Source organism: Dicentrarchus labrax, unplaced genomic scaffold, assembly GCF_905237075.1.
Source record: "Dicentrarchus labrax unplaced genomic scaffold, dlabrax2021, whole genome shotgun sequence".
Lineage (NCBI taxonomy): Eukaryota > Metazoa > Chordata > Actinopteri > Moronidae > Dicentrarchus > Dicentrarchus labrax.
Window position 1 is genome coordinate 8,419,897 of NW_026136722.1, and position 17,803 is coordinate 8,437,699.

Genomic DNA, 17,803 nt, shown 5'->3' on the forward strand with positions numbered 1-17,803 from the left:
GCACATAAACCTGATTGGTATGGATTACACAAAAGAGTTATAACATGTTAATTAATGAGGTTTCAAGGTGCTGGTAGGCAGGGCAGAGCCTGGCTAGCTGTCCCCTCACACACAAATGAGTAGGCCTAACTACATGTTAACACACCTCTTGAATACACTATTATCCTACAAGTGAGACGTTCTTCCACATCCGCTGATTGTGATTAGCTTTGTGTGGTAGTTGCCTTTACTGTACACTCACAAGACTAAGGATGGTATCGATGATATCTGCCTGCTGATAACATGAAACAGCCATTAATCTCATCAGCTGTCCTCTTCGGAGCGGTGACCCCTCCTCCTGATCCTCCTCCTCCACCCCCTATTCCCATGCTGTCACTCTCCCAGCCTGCACCTGTCAGATTAGTCTCACATCCTCAGCTGCCACTCCATATGATATGCCTCCTTACTGCCCAGAGCCCTCATGTCTTCTCACTTTGCATGTATTTAAGTGTTTGAGCGTGTGAAAGGGAAAGTGATGGTGGTGGGGGGGCAATCCCATGCAGAATGTGTTTAAAATGTAAATGTGACTAGTTTGTTGGTTCCCAGTGTTTCCTCATGTTGCAGCAGGATTGGGTTTGGTACCATCAAAACACAGACGAGAAAGTGTAGATTAACACCCCCAAATCTCTGGATTATTTGCAATCCTATAAAATGAGACCCAGCTTTGTGAGTGGATGCAGAAGGAAGATTTTCTTCTTTATTTTTCTGACAGCAGCATTATGATTACCTGGTCAGAGGTGTCATGGCTGCCATGCTCTGCTCCTGCTTGTCTGCATAACAGTTTTGGGAGCATGTGCAAAATATGACAACGTTGCCACAAATCACTTCCACTGGCTCACATCATGCACCGGGATAAAGGCAGGATGGAAGTCCGGGGAGAGTAGGGGGGGTGGACATAGTGGGGGTAGTGCGGTCTCCACTGAAAGCCTCCCTGGTAAGATGGACTGGAGCAGCTGAGGCGACAAGCATGTGACCAGAGGGAGAAATAAGCGCCACAGCAGTTTGTAGCTGTAGTGAAGCAGCCACAGATAACCAAAGTGACCCCGGAAAAGAGGCTTTATTGCTTTCAAAATAAGATTCACAAGATGAAAACGTAGGGCTTTTAAAGGAAGGCATTAAGTCAAACAAACAGAAGAATAGTAAGTTAAGAATAAGTAAGAATATCAAGGCAGTGGGTGTTATAAATACTCATAATGCACTCTTATGGCAGCACTGAAGGGTTGGTGGTTAAATTCCTGAGTCCTGCTGACCTCTGTCCACACGTCAAAAGTGTCTTTGAGCAAAACACTGAACCATAGTTTGCTCCAAATAGTTAAATAGGCGCATTGCATGACAGCTTGCTGCCACTGGTGTGTGTAAAGGGGTGAAACAGAGGCAGATTTGTAAATACATATTGCTTGAGATACAAATTTACTAGTATTTCTTTTACTCTTTTTTTACTTTCTCTCTCGTTTCTTTTGGGAAACAAACGGCTTTATATTAAAATAATTTATCAGCTGAATGGATTTCTATGGAAAAAAGGAGACCGTGTGAACTTATCCTGAGAACTTTATTCTGATAGAAATGACCGGAAACTGAGTTTTAATAGTTTAACTTGACTATATCAGGATATTTTCTATGACATTAGCGCAGTCAACGAGGCAAAAACACAGTACCACAACCTGGCACCAAGCAAGAGCAGCATTTAGAGAGTCTACACTGTGCGTACAGCCTGTGTGTGACAGTGACTTTATAAGACAATATATTAAAGTGAGTGTCTGCGTCTGTGTGTGTGTGTGTGTGTGTGTGTGTGTGTGTGTTGTGAGAGAGAGAGAGAGAGAGAGAGAGAGAGAGAGAGAGAGAGAGAGAGAGAAATCCGCTGTGCGTCTAGAAAGGATTTAATAAGGTGGTCCCCCTGTCAGGCACCAATTAATTTATCGGAGAGTAAAACAGTTAAAGGGTGGGAGGACAGTCAGTGGGGACTGTGGTGGCTCTGGAGAGCTGTCACTTTCTCTTTCTCTCTCTGTGTCTGTGTGTTTGTGTGTGTGTGTGTGTGGTGTGTGTGTGTGTGTGTGTGTGTGTGCAGAGAGGGATTATCAGTACGCACGTTACGCGGAGCGCAGTTTTGGTGATGCATTCAGTCTGGAGAAGTGCAGCGGGGAGCAACGAGCGTCAACGCGGACATTCAGCGGCATAATCGGCGCAAAGAGGATCCGGCTGGTTTTTACGGGGCACCTTCTCTTGCGCATCAGGGGGCTTTCAACCTCATTGTGTGTTTTCATTTATTTTGGATGAATCCCCCTGTGTTTGTGCACAGTGAAAGTCACATTTGCGCACCGCTGAACAAAGGATTTAGGGGAAAACGATCAAGAATCTCTTACACATTTTAATCCCGACAACACCCCCCCCACACACACACACACACACACACACCCCGGGTGTGTTTCGTCTCCCCCTTGTTTGGACCTGTCAGGACTCGGCATTCATGCCCTTTCTGCCCGTGAAGACAACGGACACGGGGCTGAATAACCGGATCCTCTAGTTTCCAACCTGGAGCAGGAGGAATCATCTGGGCTGATCGCGTACAGGTCCATGTGGATGGAGAGAGAATACGCAAACAGAGCGAGCGCAGCTGACTCCGAAATGTGACATTTTTTACTCTGGTCTCCCATCGTACCTGACAACTGTGCATCTGCCTTCGTCCTCGATCGGATTTGTTTACATCGATTAAGGTACGTGCTGCTCGCCACGTAGCCAGTAGGATTATTGATTATTAAGAAATCGGGGGCAGGGGTGTGTGGCGTCCTTGTGGAGATGTGTGTGCGTGATATATATTCAGTAGGTGGGACTATTTTAGCTGGGGGAAAAAACCCTCACAGGGGAACTCGATGTATTTGAATGCATCTCTCGGGTTTGTGTTGTAGTAAGGCTGTTTGGTGGTGGGGGGGGGGGGGTTATCATCACTGAGGTGGAAGTTGTATCACTGACAGCCCCCCTGGAGAAAGGCAATGTCGATGCACCAAACGTATAGGTGTGTGGATCAGTGAGGGGGGGGGCGCAGTGTTGTAGACATTGTTGCAAAAATGTATATTCACGCTCAGGGCTTGGCACATATGGTCTTGACCTCTAGGGGCATTTGACAGAACCATGTTAAGCTTAACTTAAGACATGGAGGACTTTGACCTGTGTGAAATCCATCGCTTGATTGGCTGTGGCACATTTTTTTCTCACGAGGATGAAAACGTTGGTCTCTTTTAGTAGCTGCGCCTCCATTTTCACCCAACAATACATTTGTATATTTTAGGAGTGTCGATCACTCCTCCATTCTTTACTTTAGAGGTTGGATGTCATTCTTTATTTTTAGGATCACACACCTAACAATAGTCTTACTGCTGCTCCCTCAAACAAACACACTCTTCTGGAACCCCCCCGGGACCCTCCCATGTGGTCGGTATTGTTAAAGAGAGAGAGAGTGGGAGAGAGGGAGAGAGAGAGAGAGGGGTGGAGGGCAGCTGGGAAAAAATAATTCTCTAAACGTGTGTTTGCATTAAGCTGCTCCTTAGGTCAGCTAGAAACCAAGGGTGCCCCCCTTTTTTTAGGAGATGTCTCCCTCCCATGCTGGCCTCATAAACAAGAGTCAGGGCCGGCTGAGACTGGTTGTCTAACTCAGAAAGAAATTGCACTTAAATGCCCACTCTTGTCCAATTAGACATTGGAAGTTTGTTTGGGAATGGAAGTCAATGTATGGATTGTGTTGGTGAATGGGTCGATGATACGTGGGCCCGTAGCCTCTGTCAGTGCAGTATTTGTGTACTCAGAAAAAACTCCTGGGCCTTATTTGGAGTGTCCTGTTTTCCATCATTAATCAATATTCAGCAGAGTGGAGCTGTTTATTCTCAGGATGCGCTTCCATGAGTTAGTTAGCTCCCTCAGGGGGAGAAGAGGATGCTACAGTATCTCCTCGGGGCTGATGCCATATGTACCTTGTTTGGATGAGTGTGTGCGAGTGCAGACTCTTTATGTACACATGACACAGCTGAGTGTATGAGCTGTAAGGAGTGCCATTTTCACATACACGGGAACTTCCCTGCTTCTGCATATGTGCATATGTGTTCACGCACCCACCCCTTCTCCCCTCTCTCTCTCTCTCCACACACACACACACACACACACACACACACACACACACACACACACACACACACACAAACACACATGCTCCAGGCACAAGGCTCGCTCCAATTCTTCCTTCGCACATCCGGCTGTTCCTTGTTCCTCCTGCTCCTCTGATCACACTCTCTAACCGGCTCTGATCTCTCTGGGCTCTTGTGAATCATCCCACTGCGAGATCCCATCTCTTCATCTATAATAGAAGATGATTATTGATATCACATGGAGGCAGAACACATGACACCAGAGGTTTGTGGCTCTGGTTCCAGGGCACTTTTTTTGGGTTTTAGATGCCTTCACATATGACCAATCTCACCCCCCCATCCGTTGTTGTTGCAGGGAGAGGAGGGAGAACCAGAAAAGGAGAGCAGAGGGAGGGGTGTAAGGCAGTGGCGCTGTTAATTGTTAAGTCAATTAGCATATGGTCTTGCAGTGAGCCCAGTCACATGGTAATGAGGCCTAATTAGGATGGCTCTGGGTGTCTGAAGAGGCTGGGGAAAATACTTCCACTATCATTTTTTTCATGCAGACACCCAGGAGACCAGTGCAGTGAATAGACTACCACTGATTCAGCCTCACCATTCAATATCTTTCCCTCTTATCCCTGCCTCTCCTGTCTGCTGTGAGTCTAGTTTTTTCACAAAACTTGTCCTCACCAACTCCTTCATCAATATTTCAGGACACCCATACGTCATACCTTGACATCTACCGCGTCTACTCCCCTTTCTTTTCTCCTTCATCCCCTTTCATTCCCATCGTTTTATCAGCCCCTACCAGCTGCAAGGGATTGATGATGACGTCACTCCAGGGGCTTACAGATGTGTAGAGATTGGAGACAAAGTCAGAGTGGTCAGATGGTGCACTGTAATTCATGGTTATTGTGCATTTTAATTGCAGTAGGAAGCTGAATGAGTGGTGAGCTAAATGCTTTGCAAACATATCTGTGGAACAGCTTAGTCCATCAAACATAAATGGAGTGGAATAGGCAGCTTTAACATTATCAAAGTTACTGTAAATGCCTTTTCAAGTGTAAATCTATGCACAGGGAAGTTATATTGAAGGTTCATTGTGTATGGTGCTGTTATGTCAGGTCTGTTTATTTCAGCAAAGATATCTTTCTCAAAATGCAGACTTGGAAATCTCATGTAAATTGGCCATGCTTTTGCAATTTTCTGCGTAGGAGGTCTCTGACTCCAGTTGAATGGAAGATTGGTAAGACCGTCTCTGGAAAGTCACAAGTTTGTGGATTACAATAACCATGTGTCCTGTCCAAATGTCCTTGAGTGAGAAAGAGAGCGCTGTCTGTTGCGGATACGCATCCTAGCTAAGAGTATGTCCACGTAAAGCTGGTTAATTTTGAAAACACATATTTTTCTCTCTGTTTAAGCTCTCCTTTCATGTTCAAACAGCATTTTCTGGAGCAAAAATTGAGCATAAATGTTAAAATGCCAGCTTTGTGATGTCAGAAACATACATGTAAAGATATTAAGACAAGGAAAAAAAGACATATATATGTAATATATCTAAAAGCTCAGGTAAGATAGGTAGGTCCTTATTGGTACTCATTACTTCTGTGGCCTCCCTCTTCTTCTCTTTTCTGGACAATATTTCAGGTCAGACTTTAACTCAAGCAACTTCAAGCTAATTATTCTCACTCAACACTCACTAGATAGACAACGTTAAGAAAGCTTAAGACAGAAGTTGCGACTGATAACAAACCTAGCTAGGACAGACAGGCTTATTTAGTGCTATAATAAACACAGATGTGTTTTTAATACACAGTCAATCTCATGCAGCGAGAAAGGACATCAAGACAGCCTGGGTTAAATTAACATGACTGATATCTAAGGCTTTATGTAATCCCAGCAACTGATGTAAGATGTAAATTAATGCGCCGTCAGAATAGGAAAGGTCTGTTAGTGGAGTCTCGAATGGCGTCACCCGCAGGCAGATGCTAGCACAGGTCCTGCAAATGACCTGCTCACCTCGACAGCTGGATCAGAGTGTTTCCAGCCATATACCTCCACAAACACACACATTTGCTCTATTATCGTCTCAGTAGTCTGAATGAAACAGTAGGAGAAAAAATGAGAACTGAAGCGAGTCGTCAAAATGCAATGATCCTCCCAATTATCACCACGGTAATTAGACAGCATCTGGTTGGTGTGCTATGTCTGATAATTAGGACGAGGTAATTGTACAGGACGGCTCACTAGATTTCCGAGTCCATGCCTATCAGAGATCCAGGATCAGATTTGAAGGACTGCAGTGCTGCACATTTGCACTCTCACGCCTGTATTCCTGTTGTGTTTTAAACAGCAGCGCTATAAGGAATGCATGCTGCATACTTGCCACATTCAGCTTTGTGTGAGAATGTGATGCCTTCACACACAGATGCATAATACATGCCACCAAGCAGAATGTTATATATCTACATGCAAACAGAGCCAGCGCACGTGGGCATTATGCCAGCCTGTGCAGACATGTGTGTCAGTGACACGTGCGGCATGAATGCATGTAACCACACTTCACTGCAGAATACACAAGTAAGATGGACCTCTGAGTGCCAGCAGGCTGCTTGGCACTGAGGAAGATGATGCCTGAGAAATAGCAGCCATGCAGCAGAACTGGCAGGAGCTGGATCCTTCCCCAGTTACATAAGATACACAGCAAGAATAAAGGCAACGGGGGGAGGGAGGAAAAGGGGCACAAGAAGGAGAAGCCAAAATGGAAGGAAGAGGGGTGTGTTGGGATTGGGGGGGGGGGGGTGCAAAGAGGGAGAAAATGTGGGGAGAGGAGGTGTGTGAGGTTCATCTTTCACAGCACATCTTCAAATGTAGCAGAGAGATGAGACCGCTTCGGCTGCTCTGGAGGAGAGGTGGTATTGAAATCCAACAAAATAGAGGATTTTAAATGGAGGGGAGGACAGAAATGGCTGACTGGAGCGTGAGTGACAGAGAGAGAAACATGTCTAGAAAGATGGGAGGGAGGGGAGGATGAGACGGCGACAGCATCCTCAGTGCTGCACAAAGCGGAAGGCCAGGGGCTCTCTCTCTCTCTCTCTCTTTCTCTCTCTTTCTCTTTTCACATGACTCATATTAGTGAGAAGCAGGGAAGAGGACTCAAGTGTGTGGCATGTGTGCTGTAGGTGTGTGCCAATGCCCTGTATGTCATGCATGTTTGCATGAGCATGGGTGATTTTGCGTGTGTGTGTGTGTGTGTGTGTGTGTGTGTGGCTACTGGCAGCACTCACTCTGTGTGCATCCTTCAGCTCTTTCAGCTCACCAGTCTGCCAAATCACACTCAAAAAGCAGCCAGAGCAACCATCTGTGCAAGGGGGGGTGACTGAGTGAGGGTGAGTGAATGAAAAAGTGGTCACTCACTTGTGTCTGTGTCTCTTGTTGCGAGCGTGCACTCTGTTTCGACTGTGTGGTTTTTACAGGCTCTGTCATTAGGAAGTGACAAAAGAATGCGGTGAAGAAAGACAAAAAGTACAAAAAGAGAGGGAGAGAGAGGAGGAGCAGTCTGCTCGGCTTGTCGAGGATGAGTGAGCCTTCCTCTGTTTGTCTCTCTCGCTCTTTTGTTTTATTCCTGCCATTTAGAGATGGGGCGTAACCATGGTTATCACAACATGATGTTAGGAGAAAAGCACGAGTTTATCAGGTAGTGTGTGCCACTTGTGCAGGTATGCATGTTAATGTAAGGTGTTTGTGTGTGTGTGCACTAAGCTCCAGCACTGTGTTTTTTTTGTGCGTGTTTTGGTGACTCATCCCCTCTATAAGCACTGATTGATGTTAATGTAGACCAATAATAACCAGTGGCTGTGAGCCGCTGCAACAAGGAGGGGAGGAGACGACAGGAAACGACAGGCTGAAATAACGGCAGGAAGCGAGGGAGCGAAGAAGTAATGAGGAGGCGTGAGGAGGAATTTGGAGGGTATAAATCTCTGAAGGATACATGAAAGAGCTGTAAACAAATGAATATGCACCAACACATATATATATGCACACATGCATCTTTATGGCCCCCTGGGGTCTCACAGAAATAAATAATAATATTTCAGAAGTTGCAAACAACTGCTGCCTTAAAAATATCTTTTTTAAATGGATAATAGGGCAGACACATCAAAAGCCTGCACATAAATGAAATGAAGGAAGAATTTAACCACTTGTTTTGGTAGATAAAAGTTCACTAATAACGTTAATTATGTTATTAATAACATGACCCCCTTTTGTGCAGAAGTACCTGTAGTCTGAAACAACTTCAACCAAAATATTATTAATAAGTTTACCGTCATTAGATCCTTTAAAGTAACATTATGTAAGATTTGGTATTTGTGCGATCTGGCGCCCCAAAGTTGCAATACCACTGTAGTAAATATGGACAGCTGCACGCATGCATTTTTTATGATTACATTACTTATAATCAAAAACTAGCAAGCTGCAAACTTTTCTAACTCAGCCAGACACACACAGCAAGCCAGCCAACAGCAAGAAGGCCAGCTTGCCGTCTGTTTGCAGCCTTTTATTTCACAAAGCTCTCACCAACAACCTCAAAGCCACTCCGAGGTTTTACTATTGTCTGGGGACTTCTCTTTCCTTTTTCTCTTCTTCGCTTCCTCTGTTTGTCCTCTTTAGTCTCTTCGCCTCTGTCACTAGCTATGTCCATAGAAGCTGCTGAGCCTGCCTGCGGCTAAGCTAACTAGTGTAAGTTGACAGCAGCTGCATTTCATAGCAGTTACTTTACTGTCTATCAGGAAACTCTGTAAAAGCACTGAGAGTTAAGGCGAAAACCACCTAAAAAAGAATCTCCAGAAAATATGATCCAGTTTCACCAAAATCAGTGATATAGTTGGTGGTGTGTGTCTTACTGCTGTGTTATTGCAGAGTGGTAATGACAGAGACACCATTCACCCTGTTACAACTAAGTGCTGTAGTCAAAATCACTTTAAAGCTGTTATTTCAAGGTAGAAAAGTTACATAATGTTGCTGTAAAGTAAATGTGCCAGTACAACCCCTCTAAAAGGTACTGCATTCAAAATGTTACTTACTCGTAAAAAGCATTAGGAAAATGTACTTGACTGTAACAACTATACTATATTATTCATGTGTTCACTATTTTATATAGGGCAGCTATTATTTTCCATTATAGATTCATCTGCTGATTATTTTGACGATTAATCAATTGGTTGTTTCATTCGTAATACTTCAGAAAATAGTGAGAAATGTCATCACATTAACCAAGAGCACCAGATGGCACCTTGAAATTGCTTGTTCTGTCCGACCAATAGTCCAACCTTAACATGATTCAGTTTACTGTAATTTAAGACAAGACAAGCAGTTTATCCTCAGATTGGAGAAGCTGGAACCATGAAGTGTTTGCCAATTGTGCTCAAAGAGTGAACTGAAATGATTTATTAGTTATAAAAACAATGTTTCAACTTTCTGGCAATCGACCAAACGTTTCACTTCTAAATCATTTAGAAGCTTAATCTGTAAAAGTGCATAATGTTTGATAAGAGCTTCATTTGTTTTCTGTGCGAAGTCGTAATTTGTAAAGCATAAATCTGTGAAATAAATGTAAAGGAATAAAAAGTCATTCAACTAGTCAGGAACCTCAGATTTGTGCTCACATGCAACGAGACAAATCATACAATCCAAATCAGGTCTAGTCTGAGTAAATTTACTGCAGGTCCACCAGACTTCCTCCCACTTCTTTCCCTGTTTACCTCAAGATAAAATAAAGTGTCTAGGGTCTCTTTGTCTTTGTCTGCCCCACTTAAACAACATGCTGGAAGGACTGTGTGTGACCTGTTGCCCTGGCTGGTGTGTATTTAAACCTACCACTCTCCCCTGACGGCCTGACCGTGTAAGTCTCCTTGACTTACTGGCGTGGAGCGAGAATATGAAGCTGGGATATTCAGTGTCCTTTATGTGGTATGTAAATATTGTGGTACAGTCTATTTGTGGACACCGGGTAAAACTTTTATGTCAAAACTACAGCGGGACTGAAGTCCTACTTAAATAAACAATCTAAAGTGTACCTTCATGCAGAGAGGCTTAAAAAAAGTGTGCGTGCGTTCTTTGTGAGAGCAGATTGTTTGACACACTAACGTATGAGCCAGCTTGGAAAGAATTTCTGGAAGCTTAGCGATGTAGGAGAGACAGTTGACGGTAACCTGGCAGAATGATGAGCTGTATCTGTGAGTGTTTGTGTGTGTGTGTGTGTGTGTGTGCGTGGTTTCGTGGTGGCTTTAAATATGCGTCATCCTCTAGTAAAACACACAGCTTGTCAGGTGAAACGACAGCACTGCTCATCCAGCAAAGACCTCAGTGACGGAAGAATGTGTATTTGTGTGTGTGTGTGTCTGACAGTTGTGATGTATAAAGGAATAGGTAGACTGAGACAGCATTGATTTCTCACACTCACTGCTGTGTGTTTTTTCTTCTTCTCTGGGACACAAACGTATACGACTGTTTGTACTTGTGCTTGAGGCGCTCTGTATTTGTGTGCAGTGTATTATGCATTGTCTCACGCCTTGCTAGATGCCCTTAGATGCCTGATAGTGAGTAGAACTGCTTGTACGCACTACTTCCCTTCTCTGTATCTCTGTTTTTTTTCATTAAAATATGCATGATGCTGCAGCTTTCCTGTCAGTGCTCCGGGCACCCGGTTCACTGGACAAGACTGGACAAATACTACAAGTGAAACTCTCTTCAGAAGCATTGTAGTTGCTCTGACTCTGACCGTACCTCTCTGTGAATGAACTGAAGGGAGTTTATCTGGGCTTTTCTGGGTTTGTAGGGTATTTTTCTGCCATGTGTATGTTGTTTGTTTCGAGTTGTTTGTCACAAAATGAAACATTAAAGCCTTTTAAAAGGGTCAAAAAAGGGCAGGGCTATAGGCTACTATTAGTGAAAAAGGATGTGTGTGTGCTTTTGTGTGTTTGGAAAGGCTTCAGTCATTCACCCTGCATGAACTACGGTCCTTTGTTTCCTCTATAAAACACAGCAGTGGCTGATTGTCTGTATTGTCACTCACAGGCGGATGATTACTGTGGGAATGACTGATTGCTCAACTGTGTAGCTTTCTAAACATTTATGACTATACCGACTCACTCTCTTTCTTGTTCTCTCTCCATTCCTTTGACTTTTCTCCATCTTTGCTCCTTTATCTCTCTCTGTCTTCTGGTCTGTTGATCTCTCAGAGATGGCGTTCCTCCCGGTCCTCCTCCTGCTGCTGCTGGCAGTTGCTCATCGTGCCACTAGTCAAATCTCGGAGGACTCTGAGGCTCTTCCAAGAGGCTGTGGCTGGGGCCTTGTGCGCCCCTACACTCTCCTCTGTGACCTGGACTCCATATGGGGTGTGGCTGTGGAGTCGGTGGCTGCTGGTGGGGCGCTGACTGCCATCTTACTAGCCCTAGTCCTGCTGTGCCGTTTACACCACATCAGTGAGGCTGAGAAGCGCAGCGGTGTGGGACCCATCCTCCTGCTGCTACTGGGCATCCTTGGCCTGTTCGGCCTGAGCTTTGCTTACCTGATCGAGCAGGATGAGTCTTTATGTTTGCTCCGCAGAGCTCTGTGGGGTCTCCTGTTTGCAGTCTGCTTCTCCTGCTTGCTGGTGCAGGGCGTCCGCCTGCGCAGGCTTGGCCGCGAGCGCCGGAGCCCTGGAGGCTGCGCCCTAACAGGCCTTGCACTGGGTTTAAGTGCTGTGCAGGGCATCATCGCCGCTGAGTGGCTTCTTCTGACCGTGCTGAGGGAGGGACGAGCTGCCTGTCAGTACCTGCCACTGGACTTCTCACTAGCCTGCAGCTACGTGCTAGCCCTACTACTAGCCGCACTGACTGCCGCCTCCCTGGCCCTGTGTGGGAAGACACGTCAGTGGCGCTGCAATGCCGTGTGGCTGCTGGTGACCTGCCTGCTGTCGCTGCTGCTGTGGGTGGCCTGGGTAGGCTTCTATCTGTACGGCAACGCCTGGTTGGGGAGGTCCCCGGACTGGAATGACCCGGCACTGGCCATTGCTTTAGTGGCTCAGGGCTGGCTTCTCCTGATCTTCCATGCCATTCCTGAATCCCACATCTGCCTGAGACCCCCTCCGCAGCCAACTGCCCCGGATTACTTTGACACCTCCCAGAACTCGACACGCATGAGGGAGACCAGCTTCGACGAAGACATCCCTCTCTCTCATAGGCAGTTTGTGGAGAACCAGGGCTACGGATACAACGATGAGAACACTGCAGGTACAGTACAACCCAATATTTTACAGCAGACAGGTGTAATATGTGCGGACAGGCTGTAGGTGGAATGTAGGCCAAAGTGAGTAATAGAACACCAGGAAATATGCATGCGTGGCTAGAAATAAGTACAGGAGGAAATTTCTGTGGTGCAGGATTACATAGCAAGTGTTTCTTCCTTTAAGAGAGACGGTGAGTAATCTCTGTCTGTTTCATGCCAGGCTTGAGGAGCGGTAGCGGTGCTGGACAACATAACAGTAACACCGCCGCCAGGCCCAGCGCTCCTTTCCGCAGCAACGTCTACCAGCCCACCGAAATGACCATGATCCTGAACGGGGGAGCGGTGAGTACATCCGCCCAGTCACAGGTACACGCCGCTTACATGCCGCTCTCTCATTCTACCACGCCGACAAGACTGCATGCACATTTGTGCGTTCCAGACCGTACGTCATTGCACAAGAATGAGGGAGAGGTGTGAGTATGTGTGCATTATCAGTTGTGGGTGCATGGTCACATGCCTGTGCGTGTTGTATTTTGTGGGCACATGCATGGATGGGTTTGTCACAAATGGTCACTCATCTGACATTGATTTGTGTATGGGTGAGTGTGAGAGAGTTTCCATGTGCTCCTGTGTGTGTAAATAAGCTGCGGTGCTTTCTGTCCACTGAGTGATGCGACTGTCTTCCGGCCTGTCACCCCCTTCATTATGCAGGATGAATGGGTACTCTGCCTGGCACAGGTGAACTTGTTTCCAGCCACTGTGTTATGAATTAAGCCAGCCACACAACAGCACAACACACCACCTCCAGACTGGAGGCTAAAAACGCTGAAGCACACACTTTACTGACTAAAAGATAATTTGCAGTCACTAGAGATTGCAGCTAGACTGTCTGGCCAACACCAGCAGTTAGCTTAACTTTGCATTAAGAATGTAAATAGGGGAAACAGCTGACCTGGCTTTGTCCAAAGCTAACAAACATTTTAAATCTTGTTTGTCTGATCAAAAAAACTGAAGTGTACAAATGACAATCATGCATGTTGTAGGTGTTTATTGTTAGGACAGAGCCAGGCTAGCTGTTTCCCCTTGTTTCCAGTCTTTGTGCTAAGCTAAGCTAATTGCAGCTGGTGTGACATGAGAGTGGTATTGATTTAATCATCTAACTCTTGGCAAGAACAGTTAGCTCAGTTCCCTAAATGACAAACTATTGCTTTACAGGGAATGGAGAGCATAAAGGATTTTAAGTTGGGTTTAGTGGTGGGAAGTTCTGCTTCTGTCTTCTGGAAGTTTGTTCCCGCTTTGTAGAGCACAATAATTAAATGCTGCTACGCCATGGTTCGCATCCAAATCTGGGACAGCTAGACAGCTACCAAATGACACAAGAGGGTTTTATTTTAAGTTAAGAGACAGTCAGAGATGTGTTTTGTCCTAAACCACGGAGGGATTTGTAGACTGGATGAGCATAAAGTATAAATGGGACGTCTGCAGCTACTGTATGCGTGTGTGTAAAGATGCATGCGTGAAAATGTGACGCTATCCAGATCTTTTATCATTTACCATTTTCATTTTCCTTTCTACAGGTGCCCTCTGCCCCTCCAACCTACACGGGGAGGCAGCTGTGGTGAGTGAGAGGATTGGAAAGAAGATGTGTGGTAGAAAATGAAGATGGAGAGGATGGAGAGGGTGAGGAGGGAGGGAGGGAGGGAGAGAGGGGCCCGGAACAAGGGGCCCGCCTGGTTGAATTGGACTGTGGACTGCCAACAGGACCCTTTTCACTCTGTGTACGGACTTAAACACTGACTGTGTGCCAATCAACTATTGTATGAGTGTGTGTGAGACTGAGAGAAAGTAGGGTATGGAGGACAGAGCTAAAGCTCTTCTAGCACACAAATCTCTATAGAAGGGTTGAAAAACTCGACCAGCAAGTAGGAAAACAAACACACGCTGACTCAGATCTGAAAATATCAACATGCAGTATATTTTTCTTTTTTGTTTCATTTGCTCCCCTGAGACTACAGCACTGTAAGCATCCTTGAAAACTGTGAAATCTATTGCTTTTTCCTGCTCTATCTCTCTCTTTCCTGTCAGTCAGGATGTCTTTTCTGCTGCTCCTCACAATGCTGGCGCTCAAGTGGAAAACATTTGGCTCTGTCCTCCATCCATCCACAGCGTAGGTGAAAGACAGAGCACATGGGCAACTGTACAGCTCGAGCACCGCCCTCTTAAAAAGAATCCAGCCTCTGTGGGTGTGTATGTAGAGTATATGAGAGGGAAGAAAAAGTGCGTGTGTGTGTATTCCCTACACCTCAACTCTGCCACTCCGACAAACCTACCCTCTTCAGACTGTTACCCCTCTGCTTCACCCGTGAACACGTCCTCCTTCCTCCCTCTCCATCTCTGTTGCCGGGTTTGCATTTCTCTGCACCGTCTGTGAATATAACACATAACTCTTCTCACCTTGCCCCATCCTCCCACCTGCATGGACACTTGGCAAAATGTGAAACAAACTGTGAAGCCTGAACTGAGGCCGGAAAAGACGTTCCCGGTGATCGCACACGCAACAAAAGCAGCCTGAGCAGAGGGTCACAAGCTGCTAATGAACTGCTGTTATACACACACACACACACACACACACACACACACACACACACACACACACACACATATATATATATATATATATATATATATATATATATATATATGATTGCGTAGAGTGGATTCTGATTGGACGAGGAGGGCGTCAGTCATCAGCAGGGAGGCACCGCTTCATGAATCTAGGTCAGACTACTGTGTGCTGCTCTCCCACATCTCCGGTGGCCACTGGCGGTTTGAACCAGCCAGGAGAAACTGTCACTTTATATCAGCAGGAAACGGAGCGAGGAAATGAAATGGTCTCCTGTTCTTAGTTCCTCTATCTGTGTTTTACGTGTGCGTACGTGAGTGTTGTGATTTTATGAGTGTTGGGAGTTGAATTCAAAATCAAGGTTGCTTTCTGGTGCTAAATATCCCTCCACATGGCTTCCCAGTGAGGCACAGAACCACAGGAACAACACTGATGCAGATCAAACTGTGAGTGACAGACTATATATAGAGCTGTGTGTGCTGGTGTGTGGAGATATCCTAGAGCCTCAGAAGGATCGGATTTACAGTGCAAGGTAGAAAGAGAAAGATCAAATGGATAGGAAGAGCGAGGAGGAAGGAGATAGCGAGAGGCGGTCCAAGGGGAGTGTATGCGACAGTGAAATCCCTGTGACTCCCCTGTGTGAGAAAATGGCTCCCCGTCTGTGTGTTTGTTTGTATGTGTGTTTGTGTGGCTGATGTGGGGGTGGCCCATGCTGCTCTGCTCTATGTGGTTGTCATCTTCATTTGGTGAAGCATCTCTCCCTCCTCCTCCTCCTCCTCCTCTTCATCATCCTACTCCTGTCTCTGTGTGGTGTGCTATAGCTCAAGTCTCCGTGCCAAGAAGGACTCTTGTTTCACCGGAGTCTCCGTTTCACGCCCTTTCCCTTCATCGTGACACCAGCTTTCTCTCTCTCTTCACCCGAGAAGCTGTGTACATAGTAGTGCTGTAAAGCTTTGCTTGCTTTACTGTTTTTTTTTTTTTTTTAACTGTAGGCTGAGTTTAGACACCAGTGTCATATGACTGACTACTGCAAATTGTTTTTATCTGAGGATTGTTTTTTTTAACTGGTTTGCTTTGTGTTCATACATTTGCTTGTTGTCGCATTATGATTTTATTTTTCTCTTGCTGGTGTCTTTTTATTTTCTAAACTAGCATTTTGGAACTGTTTTGCCAACACTAGATATGCTTTTATTATTTTTTTTGTTTGATTAATGTTCAAGGAAATTATAAGAGTTGTCATTTATAGGGATTTGTGTCAGTTGTACCTCCTGCACACCACTCTTTGCTGTAACAGTTACGGGGATACAAACATTATTTTTTCAGAAAAATGACAATGGCTGTGAATAACTTTTGGCACTTCATGCAGTAAACAATAATCAATATGTTATACTTTAGGAGTCATTATAAAAACTGAGCAGGTAGGGCTGAAAAAACTCAAACTTCAAGCCCACCAACAGCTATTTTGTTGACCCCCTGGTCTTATAGAAACCCTTGACTAGGAAAAGAACAAGGGTCAACCCTTGACTGCTGTTATTATGTTTATGTCTTACCCACTGGCTATTCTAAAATAAGACTGGTACCAGCAGGCCAGCTCCATGCCCAAAGAGAGCGTGTCCTGCTATGTCAGGCTCTGTTTGGGCCTGATCAGAAACAGGCTGTGGGACCAAAATCTGTGCTTCGTAGCCCACCAAGAAGAACTGTCCTCAGGGTTTTGGATGGTCAACAGTAACGAGACAAAGTCCTGTGAGTCTCAGCACTCAGAGCGGAGGGGGGAGGTTTCAGTTATTGTGATGAATTCACTCAATGTGGAACACACAAAAAAAAAAGAATAATAATAACGTGACTTTGTAGATTTTGCACTTGTCGACTACCTATCTGTGCATGCTTATCACCATTTCTACATGTAAGACCTTTCTCAGATGTACTTTTGAATACTAACTCTATTTATGTAAGGGTCATGTGACAGCAATCATAATTTCAGTGTATATCAGATGACACACTTAATGTCTGTGCTTTCTTAAACACAAAAGAGAGCTGGCTCTTGAGAAGCAAAGAGATTAAAGTCGGGGGGGGGAATGGTCCAAAATAGTAAGAGTCCCCAAAAAGGAACACAATGCCATCATCACTGGACCTAATAATAACTTTCCTCTGTTAGTTTGAAGACTGGAGGGGGAAAAAAAGAGAAATCTTCTGACTGATATTGTCTCTGTGTTTAAAATCAAAATAGACTGTGGTGAAATTTGCACAAAACCTCTATATGTTAAGTTTGTCATCCCTGGGCAGCCCACTGAACACCCTTCCTCCTTGGGTTTGACATGTCCTTGCCTGTCCTCTCCTGATTTGTCTTGCCTTCAGACTGTTCCAGTGGGGCAGCTGACAGGGGTGATATTGGTTTTCACAGCTGTGACTGTGCAGTGACGCAGCATGCCTATGTATAGAACTTTATTCCCCTGATTAGAAAAAGAAAAAAAACAGTTAACTCTCTTGTTTCTGTAACTGAATCAGGAAAAAAAAAAAGTTCAATAAAAGTGTCATGTTTGTAGTTAACTTTTAATCTTATGTGGGTGTTTTTTTCCCCGGGAGTGAAACAGTGACACGGATGATGATTGTGAAGATTGTCAACATCAGAGTCTGAGTGAGACTTGATTTTTGAGACCAATACCAATATAGATATTTGAGTTTAAAAATCTGTTAGCTGATATTTGTTTTGTTTTTTTAACAGAAACACACAATATATAAATTTTTTACAAGAATCTCT

The 17,803-nt window shown here is 45.0% G+C and overlaps 1 protein-coding gene across 2 annotated transcripts; it reads left to right on the forward strand.

Annotated features, from left to right (window-relative positions):
- The first annotated feature begins 1,700 nt into the window (after window positions 1-1,700).
- On the forward strand, window positions 1,701-17,592 carry gprc5ba (G protein-coupled receptor, class C, group 5, member Ba). 2 transcript variants are annotated; one of them, XM_051387640.1, is made up of 4 exons: window positions 1,701-2,750; window positions 11,396-12,427; window positions 12,643-12,788; window positions 14,000-17,592. In XM_051387640.1, exons 2-4 carry the CDS (start codon window positions 11,398-11,400, stop codon window positions 14,042-14,044), a joined length of 1,221 nt encoding a protein of 406 aa, XP_051243600.1. In that variant the 5' UTR covers window positions 1,701-2,750; window positions 11,396-11,397; the 3' UTR covers window positions 14,045-17,592. The 2 variants fall into 2 exon arrangements, with proteins under 2 accessions (XP_051243600.1, XP_051243601.1); XM_051387641.1 differs by having other exon boundaries at window positions 1,840-2,750; window positions 12,643-12,764.
- The last annotated feature ends 211 nt before the right edge of the window (window positions 17,593-17,803 follow it).

Excerpts from the sequence above, each read along its gene's own strand:
- gprc5ba (XM_051387640.1), top strand. The coding sequence starts at position 11,398 with ATGGCGTTCCTCCCGGTCCTCCTCCTGCTGCTGCTGGCAGTTGCTCAT. Across the intron at positions 12,428-12,642 it reads CAACGATGAGAACACTGCAG|GCTTGAGGAGCGGTAGCGGT; the intron begins GTACAGTACAAC and ends GTTTCATGCCAG. Across the intron at positions 12,789-13,999 it reads GTACATCCGCCCAGTCACAG|GTGCCCTCTGCCCCTCCAAC; the intron begins GTACACGCCGCT and ends TCCTTTCTACAG.